Genomic DNA, 17471 nt, shown 5'->3' with positions numbered 1-17471 from the left:
GCAGATACTGACTGTTACTTTTGATTTTGACCCCCCCGTTGTTCAGGGACACATTATTCAATTTCTGTTAGTAACGTCTGTGGAACTTGTTCAGTTTATGTCTCAGATGTTGAATATTGTTATGTTCTGACAAACATTTACACATGTTATGTTTGCTGACAATAAACACAGTTGACAGTGAGAGGACGTTTCAGTAAGGTCCCTCAGTCGAGCAATAGATTTCAATGGATTTCAATGGATTTCAAACAAAGACAATGGAGGTTTTCCAATGCCTTGAAAAGAATGGCACCTATTGGTAGATGAGTAAAAATGAAAAAAAGCACACACTGAATATCCCTTTGAGCATGGTGAAGCTATTAATAGTGTATCAATACACCCAGGCACTACAAAGATACAAGCGTCGTTCCTAACTCCGTTGCCAGAGAGGAAGGAAACCGCTCATGGATTTCACCATGAGGCCAATGGTGACTTTAAAACAGTTACAGAGTTTGATGGCTGTGATAGGAGAAAACTGAGGATTGATCAACATTGTAGTTACTCCACAGTACTAACCTAATTGACAGAGTGAATACAAATATTCCAAAACATGCATCCTGTTTGCCACAATGCACTAAACTAATATTGCAAAAAATGTGCCAAAGTAACTTCTTGTCCTGAATAAAAAGTCTTATGTTTGGGGCATATCCAATACAACATATTATTGAGTGCCACTCTCCATATTTTCAAGTAAAGTTAGTGGTGGCTGCATCATGTTATGAGTATGCTTGTAATTGTTAAGGATTGGGGAGTTTTTCAGGAGAAAAAATAAACAGAATGGAGCTAAGCATAGGCACAATCACAGAGGAAAACCCGGTTCAGTCTACTTTTCACCAGACACTGGGAGATTAATTCACCTTTCAGCAGGGCAATAAACTAAAACACAAGGACAAATCTACACTGAAGTTGCTTACCAAGAAGACAGTGAATGTTCCTCAGTGGCTGAGTTACAGTTTTGACTTAAATCTGCTTACATCTTTGGCAAGACCTGAAAATGGTTGTCAAGCTATGATCAATAACCAACTTGACAGAGCTTGAAGGATTTTGAAAATATACAGAAAGACTCATAGCTGTAATCGCTGCCAAAGGTGCTTCTAGAAAGTATTGACTCAGGGGTGTGAATACTTATGTAAATGAGATATTTCTGTATTTCATTTTCAATAAATTTCACAAATGTTCTAAAAATCATGTTTTCACTTATTCATTATGGGGTATTGTGTGTAGATGACTGATAAAAAGATTAATTGTATCAATTTTGAATTCAGGATGTAACACAACAAAATGTGGAATAAGTCAAGTGGTATGACTTTGTGAAGGCACTGTATAATTAATTAAAATGTCCAAAAATGTATATGGCAACTAACGAATCCAGCTTTAATTCAGAACCCTTGACTTTAAGGTGGATAGTGCTCTTCGAACTTAGCTGTTACCTGGGGCTCTATTAAACTAGATGCGCTTTAGTTGACATCCGCATTGCGGTTGTTTAGGCGGTGTCGGAGGTAGAACTGCGTTAGAGCTGTCAAATCCACAAGCTCCTGGTATTATACCTAAATCGGACATTGCCAGTGGCTGCACGGAGTTGCTTTAATAGAATTCCCATGCAGCCTTGTTTACAAGTTCGAACACTGGAATTCTTGATTATGCTGATAGAAATCATCATTATTTCATTTAATCATTTTAAATTTGAGCGTCATTGTTTCTATATTACCTACACTTTCTCGTTCTGAACTTCTAATGCGAGTGGGACACGTGTGGCTTCGTAACAATGATGAAGAGCAGCTGCTCACCGATTTGACAGCTCCAACGCAGTTACACGTCCGACTCTGCCAAAACATCAGCTATGCGGGTGTCGGCTATCGCAGGTATACGCTTGATCTGATTGAATCTAGGCCTTGATTTTATAGTCCCAAAGTTGTTTCTTTTGGATTAAACCAATAAACTACACCGCTGAAAAAGAAAAGCTGCATTTGAAAACACATTGAGAGCAATGCATTGAGCTGACTATAGTTCAATGAGCTAGTTACACTATAGTTGTCACGCTTGTGCCATGGTTAGATGTTGTAATGACTGAGTTACAGACTCAGCCTTTTGACAGATGGGTTAATAGTATCATTGAGGGTTTTGATAGGAAGTGTTTCAACATCTTGACTCAGTGGCTTAGAGCCCACATCACTATGCAAATGCGTTGTAACACACCCCAAAAACTCAACAAATTCTAATTTAAATGATAGGGTTCAATGAGTTGATTAGTTTTCCGTTGTCTTTGTGTGAAATTCTTTATATTCTGTCATCAGCCAAACACAATGGCAGACAGCCAGAGAGTTGCACCATATTTATTTTCTAATTAGTCTGTGTTTGTTTTGTTCCACAACTATGCCGCTAATCTACATAAACAGATGCCAGTGCTGCCGTCTGTCTGTGCATGGATCCAGCTTTTAGATTCATTAATATGACCAATTGTTTGTTTGTCTATCTTCAAATACCTTTCTGGCCATTATCTTCCCAATGTGTTGACTTGTTGTTTGCAGTAACAGACTGAACATTAAGCATGTAATTAAAAATTATAATTTGGGAAAATATCTTGCACTCAAGTGTCCATATTCTATTCTCAAGCGGTGCACTTTCCCCTATAAACATGGGAAAGCTACTAGACCAAATTAGACCAAAGCTATTAGACCAGCCACAATTTGTACAAGATATGGTACACAATGCTACGAATGGGCTGTTTAGCCAGTACAATGTCACTTTACGTCTCTCAGAGGAATGGAAGCCACTTACAAACTGATACAACTACAAACAAACAAAAAAGCCTGCATAAGACCAAACACCTCAGTTTCACTACCCACTGACTACCACAACAAGATATGAGTCATCATTCAACCAATAATGAAAAACCTGACAATAGAGCTAAACATAGGACATTTAATTAGCAAAAGTCCAATACAACAACCAGATTACATTGTTGGATGGCATGTTTTCTGTTTAACCGCCCTCTATCAGTAAAACTGATATTAAACATTACAAAAATCCCAAACAAATTCAAACGACCTATGATTCCAATACAAGCTAAAGGACTCACAGTCTACAATGCTTGATTGAATTGTTTGTGCAGACAGGCAATTGTTCCATACTCCTAATGCCTGCAGTAAAAAGGAGAATGTGTCACTTTCAGCAGGAGCTGTAATATTCAGCAATCTTTTCATCCCAGTGAAACTGACAGTTCACACTAAAGTCTAACTCAATGTTATTCCACAACTCTCTGCAGCTATTCACAGTGGGTTGGCAATGTCAAGTGCATCATTGGTGTGTTCATACAGTCACTTTCCCTCTGAGCCACTCTTCTGGAAATGTTTTGTAGCTGACAGAATTCTTCAACACATCTAAAAACTTTCACCCAACCATGCTAATTAGTTGGCTGGACAAATCCCGTTGGAGTGGTGGCAGAGATTGCACCTTCCCCCTTCATTTGTTGTCATGTCCTTTCGGGCTGTAGTGTGGATGAGCTGGTGATCATCTGGGTTAGTATTTGTGTGGCAGGCCATTGTAGTTCCTGTCCCTCAGGGCCTGGTCCACCGTGAGGATGTAGGAATCGATGGTGCTCCTCATCTCTGCTGTAAAGGGGTCGAAGGAAGGCCGCTGGGCCCCCCCAGAGCGTTTGAAGTGTCCATCCTGGTTGCTTTTGGCACACATCAGCCTCTCCTCCATCATGGTGGCGTTGAGGAACAAGGTGAGGAGGCGGAGCTGGGGGAAGAGTGCCATCTGCAGGTCCTCGTAGTGTACCACCAGCAGGCGACGGCCAAACTGCAACCAGCTCAGAGCGTGGGACGCCCACCAGGGGGCGTAGCTGTCAACAAACTCTGGCCATTCTGAAGTAAACAGAGGAGAGGGGGAAAATAGGTACACTTTATATACAAAAGTATGTGGACACCCCTTCAAATTAGTGGATTCGGCTATTTCAACCACACCCGTTGCTGACATGTGTATAAAATTGAGCACACAGCAATGCAATCTCCATAGATAAACATTCGTAGGAGAATGGCCTTACTAAAGAGCTCCGTGACTTTCAATGTGACACCGTCATAGGATGCCACCTTTCCAACAAGTCAGTTCATCAAATTTCTGCCCTGCTAGAGCTGCCCAGTCACCTGTAAGTTCTGTTTTTGTGAAGTGGAAGCTTCTAGGAGCAACAACGGCTCAGCCGCAAAATCTTAGGCCACACAAGCTCACAGAACTGGACCGCCGAGTGCTGAAGCTCGTAGAATGTAAAAATCATCTGTCYTCGGTTGCAACATTCACTACCGAGTTCCAAACTGCCTCTGGAAGCAATGTCAGCACAATAACTGTTCATCGGAAGCTTCGTGAAATGGGTTTCCATGGCCGAGCAGCCGCACACAAGGCTGAGATTACCATGCGCAATGCCAACCGTCAGCTGGAGTGGTGTAAAACTCATTGGACTCTGGAGCAGTGGCAGGAGGACCRAGCATGCCACCATTCTCATCGACGGGGCTGTAGTGGAGCAGTTTGAGAGCTTAAAGTTCCTTGGCGTCCACATCACCAACAAACTAACATGGTCCAAGCACACCAAGACAGTTGTGAAGAGGGCACGACAAAACCTATTCCCCTTCAGGAGACTGAAAAGATTTGCATGGGTCCTCAGATCCTCACAAGGTTCTACAGCTGCACCATCGAGAGCATCCTGACCGGTTGCATCACTGCCTGGTTATGGCAACTGCTCGGCCTCCGACCGCAAGGCACTACAGAGGGTAGTGGTGTAGAGGTCTGCCATCCAGGACCTCTATACCAGGCGGTGTCAGAAGAAGGCCCTAAAAATGGTCAAAGACTCCAGCCACCCTAGTCATAGACTGTTCTCTCTGCTACCGCACGGCAAGCGGTACTGGAGCACCAAATCTAGGTCCAAGAGGCTTCTGAACATATAATCAAATTGCTACCCAGACTATTTGCATTGCCCCCCCTCTTTTAGCTGCTACTCTCTGTTATTATCTATGCATAGTGACTTTAATGACTCTAGCTACACGTACATATTACCTCAATTACCTCGACTAACCAGTGCCCCCGCACATTGACTCTGTACCGGTACCCCTTGTATATAGCCTCGCTATTGTTATTTTACTGCTGCTCTTTAATTATTTGTTTACTTTTATAAAAAAAATTGGGCGGGGGTATTTTTCTTAAAACTGCATTGTTGGTTAAGGGCTTGTAAGTAAGCATTTCACTTTAACGTCTACACCTATTCGATTTGAATTGAAAAGCTTCACCATCTGGCAGTCCGACAGATGAATCATAGTGCCAACTGTAAAGTTAGTGGTCTGGGGCTGGTATTCATGGCTCGGGCTAGGCCCTTTAGTTCCAGTGAAGGGAAATCTTAACGCTACAGCATACAATGACATTCTAGATGATTTGTGCTGCCAACTTTGTGGCAACAGTTTGGAGAAGGCCCTTTCCTGTTTCAGCATGGATATGTCCCCATGCACAAAGCGAGGTCCATACAGAAATGGTTTGTTGAGATCGGTGTGGAAGAACATGACTGGCCTGCACAGAGCCCTGACCTCAACCCCGTCAAACCCCTTTGGGGTGAATTGAAACGCTGACTGCGAGCCAGGCCTAATCACCCAACATCAGTGCTCGACCTCACTAATGCTCTTGTGGCTGAATGAAAACAAGTCCCTGCAACAGTAGTGGAAAGCCTTCCCAGAAGAGTGGAGGCTATTATACCAGCAAAGGGGGGGACCAACTCCATATTAATGCCCATGACTTTGGAATGAGGTGTTCGATGAGAAGGTGTCCACCTACTTTTGGTAATGTAGTGTATCTTATCAATGTGCGATGTGTAGAGACTATGCTGACATCTCACGTTCAGAGTCTATGCAGCGAGGTATAGCAGCTGACGTGAACATTTGTCACCATATTTCCCTAAACACTGAGCTGTGCTTGTTGTGTGGTGTTACCTTTGCTCCTCCACTGTGCGTCTGTGGCATAGCCCAGGTGTCCAGCACACTTCCGGTTGAACTCTGCCATGAGGGAACGGTAGGGGTTACGGATCAGCAGGATGGCAGAGTCAAACATCTCTATCTCTCTCTGACCACTCTCATGTGTCTTAACACAGATGCTACGCCCACTCTTCCAGTAGTCCTTCTCCCCTTTGAAACCTGGTAGAAAAACCCAGATACCCAAGATGATCAAACATCTGAAAACGTATGCGTCACAGAGCATTCAAGCTGTTATTGCCATTTGTAAGTACTGTACACGTGCATTCATTGGAAATTCTCTATGAGAGCTCCATGGTATAGCAATTTTTAGCGCATACTTAAAAACATGCAATGATACATTTCAGTAGAGAAACATCAAGCATTCACAGTATGTGCTATTATCCATCACAACACCTGAGCTGTGTTCACAGCCTCACCTCTATTGTAAAGCGCGCCATCGAAGTAGAAGCTACCAGTGTAGTAGCCTGTCACTAGCTCGATCAGGTGGCGTACCCAGGTGTTTCCAGCTCCGGGGAAGCTTGAGAGAGCCACCAGGGAGGTAGACCTCTCAGGCAGAAATGTCCTCTCTTTGCACCTAGAGTCTGAATGAGGCAGAACCAGCAGGGTTGAACATCGCCATAGAAACACGCCATTGATCTATCTCTGAGATACGGTATTGTAGCATGCTGTTGCTAAGAGTTTAATTACAGTTGCAGTGAAGTATAAAGTCCATATATTTTTTATGGTTGAAAACTTGGACTGCAGTATCAGTGAAACTAAAGGTTATTCAAGGCTCTCACCAAGTACAGGTGTCTGGTAGACCTGGTAGTAGTCTTGGTCAGATGGGGAAGTGGAGATGGAGGAATCAGTGTGTTCTGTGCCATTAGTCTCCAGACATGGCTGGTCCAGTGGCAAACGTTGACTCAGTCTAAATAGAAACGAGGCCCGGATGCAGTAACAATGTGGCTTCCTCAACACAGCCAGTGGGAGCTCCTGCAGTAGAAACCGAACCAGGATCAATAAAAAAACATCAGAGGCATAACTTCAAGCAGTAATTTACAGTGCAAGGAACATGACTGGTCACTCATTCCTCCTCTGGTGGATTGGATGTGATTTTACCATTGGGTGACATGATGGGTGGGTTATATAAGATGTCTGAACCACTCCTGCTCCATTTTCTTTGATTCCTTTTTTTCTAAAGTTCAGATGTTTTTTGCACAAGTTGTCTTAGTTTTTTCCTATTCAATATTGTAAAGCCCCCATCACCTCCACACAAAATGGAATTACAATTTCTATCGAGACTGACTCTGGAGAGAGGCAATTGTGTTATATGCTGGTACAGTTCTCTTTGTTTATTGACACTGGGCACTGGAAGATGCGCTAATGTAAATACACACAAAGCACAAACGTACACACACATACAGAGTGAATAGGCTAAATCAAATACACGATTATCATCACATAGACAAGTCTGTGATATTTCTTCCAACCATTTGTGTGTAGAGCAGAGCAGAGGACCACCTCACCCAACATCCTAGGCCCACTACAATTGGCATATCGCCCCAACTGATCCACGGACGACGCAATCACCATTGCACTGCACACTTCTGCACACTTCCCTATCCCACCTGGACAAGATAAATAGTTATGTAAGAAGGCTATTCTTCGGCTACAGCTCAGCCTTCAACACCATAGTGCCCTCCAAGCATTATTAAGCTCAGGGCCCTGGGTCTGAACCCCTCCCTGTGCAACTGGGTCCTGGACTTCCTGACGGGCTGACCCCAAGTCGTGAAGGTAGGCAACAACACCTCCGCCACGCGTGCTCAGTCCCCTCCTGTACTCCCTGTTCACCCATGACTGCGTGGCCACACATCTCCAACTCAATCATCAAGCTGCTGACGACACAACAGTGGTAGGCCTGATTACACACATTGATGAGACAGCCTACATGGAGGAGATGAGAGCCCTGGCAGAGTGGTGCAAGGATCATAACCTCTCCCTCAACGTCAACAAAACTTAGGAGCTGATAGTGGATTACAGGAGACAACAGAGAGAGCACGCCCCCCATCCACATCGATGGGGACGCAATGGAGAGGGTCAAAAGCTTCAAGATCCTCAGCGTGCACATCACTGACAACCGGAAATGGTCCCTTCACACAGACAGCATGGTGAAGAATGCGCAACAGCTCCTCTTCAACCTCTGGAGGCTGAAGAAATTTGGCTTGGCCCAGAAAACCCTCAAAAACTTCTACAGATGCACCATTGAGAGCATTCTGTCAGGCTGTATCACTGCCTGGTAAGGCAATTGCACTGTCCGCCACTGCAGGGCTCTCCAGAGGTTGGTACGGTCAGCCCAATGCATCACTGGTGGCACACTGCCTGTCCTCCAGGATATCTACAGCACCCGGTGTCACAGGAAAGCCAAGAACATCTTCAAGGACCTCAGCCACCCGAGTCAAGACCTGTTCACCCCGCTACCATCTAGAAGGCGGAGACCGTACAGGTTCATTAAAGCTGGGACCGAGAAGCTGAGAAACAGCTTCTGACTGTTAATCAGTCACCACTAGCCGGCCTCCGCCCAGTGCCCTGAACCTCAGTCACTGTTCTAGCCAGATGCACTGTCAACTGTGCAACCTTATATAGACAGGTGTGTGCCTTTCCAATTTATGTCCAATCAATTGAATTTACCTCAGGTGGACTCCAATCAAGTTGTAAAAACATCTCAAGGATGATCAATGGAACAGGATGCACCTGAACTCAATGTCAAGTCTCATAGCAAAGGGTCTGAATAATTATGTAACTAAGGTATTTCAGTTTATTTTTATTTTTATAAATTTGCTAAAATGTCTAAAAACCTGTTTTCGCTTCATCATTATGGGGTATTGTGTGTAGATTGATGAGGAAAACATGTAATTGAATCAATTTTAGAATAAGGCTGTAATGTAACAAAATGTGGAAAAAAGGTTGGGGTCCGAATACTTTTTGAATGCACTGTAAATATACTATATTCTATTCATGGCTCATTCTACATAACTACTGCTGTACACAACTTTCTATTCATATACTGTTCACACTGTATATACACACCATTATAAGTACATGTACAGTACCAGTCAAAAGTTTGGACACACCTACTCATTGAAAGGTTTTTCTTTATTTTACTATTTTCTACATTGTAGAATAATAGTGAAGACATCAACTATGAAATAACAGATATGGAATCATGTAGTAAATAAAAAAGTGTTAAACAAATCAAAATATATTTTATATTTGAGATTCTTCAAATAGCCACCCTTTGCCTTGATGACAGCTTTGCACACTCTTGGCATTCTCTCAACCAGCTTCATGACCTGGAATGCATTTCAATTTACAAAATGGCTCCGACAGAGAGGGCTGCCTCGCTTTTAGTCCTTAGGAAGGGTTGCAGTATTTTGTTGTTCTATGTATTATTTATTACATTGTTATCCCAGAAAATCTTAAGTGTTATTACATACAGCCGGAAAAAACGATAGGATATCAGAGCGGCGTCAACTTTCCAGCACTACGACCAGGAATACAATTTTCCCGAAGCAGACCCTTTCTTCGCACCACCCAGGGCATTTGAACTGATCCCAGAGGCAGACCCAAAACAACGACGCCAGAGGAGAGGGAGTCGGAGCGGTCTTCTAGTCAGACTTAGGAGGTGCGCACACCACCCACCGCTTCCGAGTATATTACTCGCTAATGTCCAGTCCCTAGATAACAAAGTAGACGAGATCAGGTCAAGGATTGCTTTCCAGAGACATCGGGGATTGTAACATACTCTGTTTCATGTAAATATGTCTCTCTCGGGATATGCTGTCGGAATCAGTACAGCCACATGGATTCTCAGTGCATCGTGCTGAAAGGAATAAACATCTCTCCAGGAAGAAGAAGGGCAGGGATGTATGTTTCATGATTAACGACTTATGGTGTAATTGAAACAACATACAGGAACTCAATTCATTTCGTTCACTTGACCTAGAATTCCTCACAATAATATGCCAAACATATTTTTCTCCCAAGATAATTATTATTGTTGTCACAGCCGTGTATGTCCCCCCTCAAGCAGATACCACGATGGCCCTCAAGGAACTTCACTAGACTTTATGCAAACTGGAAACCATATATCCTGAGGCTGCATTTATTGTAGCTGGGGATTTTAACAAAGCAAATTTGAGGAAAAGGTTACCTAAATTCTATCAGCATATTGACTGTAGCACTCGTGCTGGAAAAACACTTGACCAATGTTACTCTACTCTTTTGGGATGCATATCAGGCCCTCCCCCGCCCTCCTTTCGGCAAATCTGACCACGACTCCATTTTGCTCCTCCCTTCCAATAGGCAGAAACTCAAACAGGACGCACCCGTGCTAAGGACTATTCAATGTTGGTCTGACCAATTGGAATCCACGCTTCAAGATTGTTTTAATCACGAGGACTGGGATATGTTCCAGGTAGTCTCTGAGAATAATATGGATGTGTACACCGAAACGGTCACTGAGTTTATCAAGAAGTGTATAGGAGATGTTGTACCCACTGTGATTATTAAAACCTACCCTAACCAGAAACCATGGATAGATGGCAGCATTCGCGCAAAACTGAAAGCACGAACCACCATATTTAACCATGGCAAGATGACTGGGAATATGGCAGAATACAAACAGAGTGATCGTTCCCTCCGCAAGGCAATCAAACAGGCAAAATGTCAATATCGATACAAAGTGGAGTCGCATTTCAACGGCTCAGATACGAGATGTATGTGGCAGGATTTACAGACAATTATGGACTACAAAAGAAAAACCAACCACTTCGCGGCCCCAGACGTCTTGCTGCCAGAAAAGCTAAACACGTTCTTTCCCCGCTTTGAGGATAAAACAGTGCCACTGACGCGGCCAGCTACCAAGGACTGTAGGCTCTCCTCCGTGACCGACGTGAGTAAGACGTTTAAACGTGTTAACCCTCGCAAGGCTGCCGGCCCAGATGGCATCCTTTGACGTGTGCTTAGAGCATGTGCTAACCAGCTGGCTGGTGTGTTTACGGACATATTCAATCTCTCCCTATCCCAGTCTGTTGTCCCCACATGCTTCAAGATGGCCACCATTGTTCCTGTACCCAAGAACGCAAAGTTAACTGAACTAAATTACTATCGCCCTGTAGCACTGAATGAAGTGCTTTGAGAGACTAGTCAAGTATCATATTACCTCCACCTTACATGTCACCCTAGACCCACTTAAATTTGCTTACTGCCCCAATAGGTCCACAGATGATGCAATTGCCATCACACTGTCCTATCCAATCTGGACAAGAGGAATGTAAGAATGCTGTTAATTGACTATAGCTCAGCATTCAACACCATAGTACCCATTAAGCTTGAGGCCCTGGGTCTCAACCCCGCCCTGTGCAATTGGGTCCTCGACTTCCTGATGGCCCGCCCACAAGTGGTGAAGGTATGAAACAACATCTCTACTTTTCTGATCCTCAACACTGGGGCCCCACAAGGGTGCGTTCTCAGCCCCCTCCTGTACTCCCTCTTCACCCATGACTGCGTGGCCATGTACGCCTCCAACACAATCATCAAGTTTGCAGACGACACAACAATAGTAGGCTTGATCACCAACAACGACGAGACAGCCTACAGGGAGGAGGTGAGGGCTCTTGGAGTGTGGTGTCAGGAAAATAACCTCTCTCTCAACATCAACAAAACAAAAGGAGATGATCGTGGTAGCACCCCCCTATCCAAATCGACAGGACAGCAGTGGAGAAGGTGGAAACAGCCATCACTAGCATAGAGAGGCTGCTGCCTATATACAGACTTGAAATCATTGGCCACTTAAATGGAACACTAGTCACTACAATAATGCCAATTTAACAATGTGTACATATCTTGCATTACTCATCTCATATGTATATACTGTATTATATACTATCTATTGCATCTTAGCCTATGCTGCTCTGACATTGCTCATCCATATTTCTATACATTCTTATTCCATTCTTATTACTTTGATGTGTGTGTATTATGTTTTTGTTGTGTAATTGTTAGATATTACTTGTTATATATTGCTGCACTGTCGGAACTAGAAGCACAAGCATTTCGCTACACTCGCAACATATGTTAACCATGTATATGTGACCAATAAMATTTGTTTTGATTTGGAATTAACAGGTGTGCCTTGTTAAAAGTACATTTTTGGAATTTCTTTCCTTCTTAATGCGTTTCAGCCAATCAATTGTGTTGTGACAAGGTAGGGGGGTATACAAAAAATTGCTCTATTTGGTAAAAAAGACCAGGTCCTTATTATGGCAAGAACAGCTCAAATAAGCAAAGAGAAATGACAGTCCATCATTATTTTAAGACATGAAGGGCAGTCAATCCAGAACATTTCAAGAACTTTGAAAGTTTCTTCAAGTGCAGTTGCAAAAACCATCAAGCGCTATGATGAAACTTGCTCTCATGAGGACCAACACAGGAAAGGAAGACCCAGAGTTACCTCTGCTGCAGAGGATAAGTTCATTAGAATTACCAGCCTCAGAAATTGCAGTCCAAATAAATGCTTCACAGAGTTCAAGTAACAGACACATCTCAACATCAACTGTTCAGAAGAGACTGCTTGAATTTTTTATTTATTTCACCTTTATTTAACCAGGTAGGCTAGTTGAGAACAAGTTCTCATTTGCAACTGCGACCTGGCCAAGATAAAGCATAGCAGTGTGAACAGACAACACAGAGTTACACATGGAGTAAACAATTAACAGTGGGTAATAACATGGTAGAAAAAAGAGAATCTATATACAATGTGTGCAAAAGGCATGAGGTAGGCAATAATCGAATAATTACAATTTAGCAGATTAACACTGGAGTGATAAATTCAGATGATCATGTGCAAGAAGAGATACTGGTGTGCAAAAGAGCAGAAAGTAAATAAATAAAAGCAGTATGGGGGTGAGGTAGGTAAATTGGGTGGGTAGTTTACAGATGGACTATGTACAGCTGCAGCGATCGGTTAGCTGCTCGGATAGCAGATTTTTTAAAGTTGGTTGAAGGGAGATAAAAGTCTCCAACTTCAGAGATTTTTGCAATTCGTTCCAGTCGCAGGCAGCAGAGAACTGGAAGGAAAGGCGTCCAAATGAGGTTTTAGCTTTAGGGATGATCAGTGAGATACACCTGCTGGAGCGCGTGCTGCGGGTGGGTGTAGCCATCGTGAATCAGGTCTTAATGATCGATTTGCTGCAAAGAAACCACTACTAAAGGACACCAATAAGAAGAAGAGACTTGCTTGGGCCAAAAAAAAGAAGGAAAAAAAAGCAATGGACATTAGACTGGTGGAAATCTGTCCTTTAGTCTGATGAGTCCAAATTTGAGAATTTTGGTTCTAACCGTTGTGTCTTTGTGAGACGCAGAGTAGGTGAATGGATGATCTCCGCGTGTGTGGTTCCCACCGTGAAGCACGGAGGAGGTGTGATGTGTGGGGGTGCTTTGCTGGTGACACTGTTAGTGATTTATTTTGAATTCTAGACATACTTTACCAGCATGGCTACCACAGCATTCTGCAGCGATACGCCTTCCCATCTGGTTTGCGCTTAGTGGGACTATCGTTTTTTTCAACAGGACAATGACCCAATACACCTACAAGCTGACAAGTGCTCAGCATATGTGGGAACTCCTTCAAGACTGTTGAAAAAGCATTCCAGGTGATGCTGGTTGAGAGAATGCCAAGAGTGTGCAAAGCTGTCATCAAGGCAAAGGGTGGCTGCTTTGAAAAATCTAAAATCTAAAATCTATTAAACACTTTTTTGGTTATTACTTGATTCCATATGTGTTATTTCATAGTTTGGATGTCTTCACTACTATTCTACAATGTAGAAAATAGTAAAAAAAAAATAAGAAAAATCCTTGAATGAGAAACCTTTGACTGGTACTGTATACTATATATTTATATTCCTGTCTCTGACATTGCTTGTACTGATTTTTTTTATTTTTAACTGCACTGTTGGAGTTAGAAGGACACACATTTTGCTGCACCTGAGATAACATCTGCTAATCTGTGTACGTGACCAATAAACTTTGATTTGATTTGATTTGACCCAACTGATGCACCCATTCAGCGTGAAGGACTGATTCCAGAGCCCATCTATTTCTCCTTAGAGGGACATTAAACCTTAAACAGTCAAATGGTGTTCCAGGCGCTCAATCACACAGAGCCATGCCATTCCCATCTCCCATCTCCAGGGAGCAGAGACAGAGACAGGCCATGATCGATGATACCTCACTCCTAGGTCTGTGTGAGGAAGACTGGGGTCTGGGCTGGTAGTGAAGATGAAATAAATGGTTCAGTGGTTTTCAGAGTTTCTTTTTGGTAACAGAATCAAACCTTATCTGTGCAGGTCTCGATGCAGGTCTGTGAAGTGGAGTTTGGTTGAAAGGAGTAGACAGGGAAGGTGTTGGTGGTGTTCTTTGGAACCTTGAAGCAGCCACCATAGCGGACGTTTCTGACTATGAGTAGAACAGAGGTATGCAGACATCAGACCACATCTTATAAACATAGCTACATTCCTTGAATTTATCTATATGTTTCTCTGTATTGATAATGGCAAATGATCTACAAGCATAGTCTTACACTGCCAAGCTTAAAGGAAACATTGGCCATAGAAATCTATCTATTATCAACTTAACAAATTGCTAAATCAAATTTTCACATCAAATTTTATTTTGTCACATGCTTCGTAAACAACAGGTGTAGACTAACAGTGAAATGCTTACTTACTGGCCCTTCAAAACAATGCAGTGACATGTTAAAAAAATATATAGAAAAATAGAAACAATAACACGAGGAATAAATACACAACGGGTAATGATAACTTGGCTATATACACGGGGTGACAGTACCGAGTTGATGTGCAGGGGTACGAGGTAATTGAGGTACATATAGGTATAGATAAAGTGACTAGGCAATAGGATTTCTCTCCCAGGCTGATACAGAGAGACTCATCTATGCTTTTATTACAAACAGGCTTGACTGCTGTAATGCTCTTCTGTCTGGGCTACCCAAGAAAGCCATTGGTCATTGCAAAACATACAGAATGCTGCAGCACATATTACACCGGTTTTAAGTCTCTGCACTGGCTGCCTGTAAGTTTAGAATTCATTTGAAGATTCTTCTATTTAAATCAATCCACAATTGTGCACCCCAATACATGTCAGACATGCTTTTACGTTATGTACCCAGTAGGTCCCTCAAGTGCTCTGGCACTGGCCTTTAAACTATCCCAAAGCCTAGGTCCAAGAGGCATGGAGAGGCAGCCTTTAGTTATTATGCCCCCTGCCTCTGGAATAGCCTGCCAGAGAACCTGATGGGGGCCGAAACTGTTGACATTTTTAAAATAAATCTTAAAACACACCTTTTTAGCTTTGTTTTCCTTAGGGTGCTTTTTAGTTGTTCAGTTTTTATTGTTATTCTTTAGTTATTTATCCTCTTATGTTTGTGTAGTAAATATTTTCTAGTTTTAATTCGTTTTTTCCTGTGAAGCACATTGTGGTGCATTCCATGTCTGAAATGTGCTGTAGAAATAAAGCTTGATTTGATTTGATTAGGCAAAAGGATAGATAATAAACAGTAATGGCAGCGTATGTGATGAGTCAAAAGACAATGCAAAAAGGGTCAATGCAGATAGTCCGGGTAGCTATTGGTTAATTACTCTCTGAAGCGCCTTGCGATCGGATGCCAAGCAGTTGCCGTACCAAGCGGTGATGAAACTAGTCAAGATGCTCTCAATGGCACAGCTGAAGAACCTTTTGATTATCTGAGGGCCCATTCCGAATCTTTTCAGCATCCTGAGGGGGAAGAGCCATTGTCGTGCACTCTTCACAACTGTGTTGGTGTGTGTGGACCATGATTATTTCTTAGTGATGTGAACACCGAGGAACTTGAAGCTCTTGACCTGCTCCACTACAACCCAGTCGATGTGGATGAGGTGTGCTTGGCCTTCCAATTCCTGTAGTCCACGATCAGCTCTTTTGTCTTGCTGATGTTGAGAGAGAGGTTGTTGTCCTGGCACCACACTGCCAGGTCTATGAACTCCTCCCTATAGGCTGTCTCATCGTCGGCGGTAATCAGGCCCACCACCGTCATGTCGTCGGCAAACTTAATGATGGTGAGTCGTGTGCGGCCACGCAGTCGTGTACAGTAAGCATTATTAAAGCACTGGTCTCTCTTGACACTGTTGGTCAGCGCTCATGAGATGTGGTTCTGGGTTCAGAGATTAGTAAAGTTTTACAGCCATTCAATCAGCCAGTGCTCTATCCAGATTGAATGTACTTACATTTCCTCTGTCCCGGGAGCTGTTCCTCCACCTTGTAGATGGAGAGGCGCCCCACACCCCCACAGGGGACTCCCCTCTCGCCCCTCTCCCCCCTGCAGACCAGGCTACAGTCCTCGTCCTGGGCCCGCGAGCTGCTGATGTGGTTACCACAGTGACATTCTGCTCCGTACTCCAGACCTGCAAATCGGTACCCACTGCATAGAGGAGACAAGCACATAGGTCACCACACCCACACACACACACACACACACACACACACACACACACACACACACACACACACACACACACACACACACACACACACACACACACACACACACACACACACACACACACACACACACACACACACACACACACACACACACACACACACACACACACAGACCCTCTCACCTCAGTGCCTTAGCCCAGAGCTGTCTTTAACCATCATTAGCCTTGGGATAATTTGCCCCAAAGGACACCAGATTGCATAACCCCAGGCCAGCATGTGAATAAATACTAAACATTTTATTTGAATCAATCAGGGCAGGCAGCAGAGAAGCACAGCATTCATTGCTCTGTGGTGCTGGCTGGTAACAGTTTCACCGTTGACTAGATCACAGTAATAGCTCTGGGTGGATGATGGTCCTTTCTAATCCCAAGGGCGACATGAGTCATCCTACCTCAAGTATCTTATCCTCTCTCCTTGGAAAGAGAGGACCTATTCAAAATGACCTTCTTGCATTTGCTTTGAGCTCCACCAAACATTTCCCAGACTTTATTTGACAGCTAAAAGCTTGACTCTACTCTCCACATGGGTGGGGGAAAGGCTGAGCAGGCATATGATTCTGGCTGAATATCCTCCCAGCAGTCCACATTGATTGATTCTATTTGCTTTGCCTATTTGTTTTTGTGGCAATCATTTCCTGTGTCTAAACGTACTGTGGAATATTGCACTGCTAACGGTTTTGGCATAAATTGATTTATACAGTTTTGTCATTAATTTGAATGTATACTAACACTCCTCTAATACCCATTATATCTTATTCTGCATCTTTAACGCAGATCTGGCCTTCCACTACACCACACGCACACCACACACACACACACACACACACACACA

General features: G+C 43.3%; 1 protein-coding gene across 1 annotated transcript in view; it reads right to left on the bottom strand.

Annotated features, from left to right (window-relative positions):
- Positions 1-2944: 2944 nt before the first annotated feature.
- The window catches only part of LOC111980419 (sialate:O-sulfotransferase 1-like), a 28655-nt gene continuing 14128 nt past the window's right edge, over positions 2945-17471 (bottom strand). The window contains exons 4-9 of the mRNA XM_024011152.1: positions 16364-16557; positions 14416-14537; positions 6824-7016; positions 6461-6625; positions 6003-6203; positions 2945-3902 (exon numbers count right to left, since the gene is read on the bottom strand). Of these exons, the coding sequence (XP_023866920.1) occupies positions 3556-3902; positions 6003-6203; positions 6461-6625; positions 6824-7016; positions 14416-14537; positions 16364-16557 (1222 nt within the window). The 3' untranslated portion in view covers positions 2945-3555. The remainder of the gene's footprint in view (positions 3903-6002; positions 6204-6460; positions 6626-6823; positions 7017-14415; positions 14538-16363; positions 16558-17471) is intronic.

Source organism: Salvelinus sp. IW2-2015, linkage group LG20 (assembly GCF_002910315.2).
Source record: "Salvelinus sp. IW2-2015 linkage group LG20, ASM291031v2, whole genome shotgun sequence".
Taxonomy (NCBI): Eukaryota; Metazoa; Chordata; class Actinopteri; order Salmoniformes; family Salmonidae; genus Salvelinus; species Salvelinus sp. IW2-2015.
The sequence above is the reverse complement of the archived record's forward strand: the minus strand, read 5'-3'. Positions and strand labels throughout refer to the sequence as shown.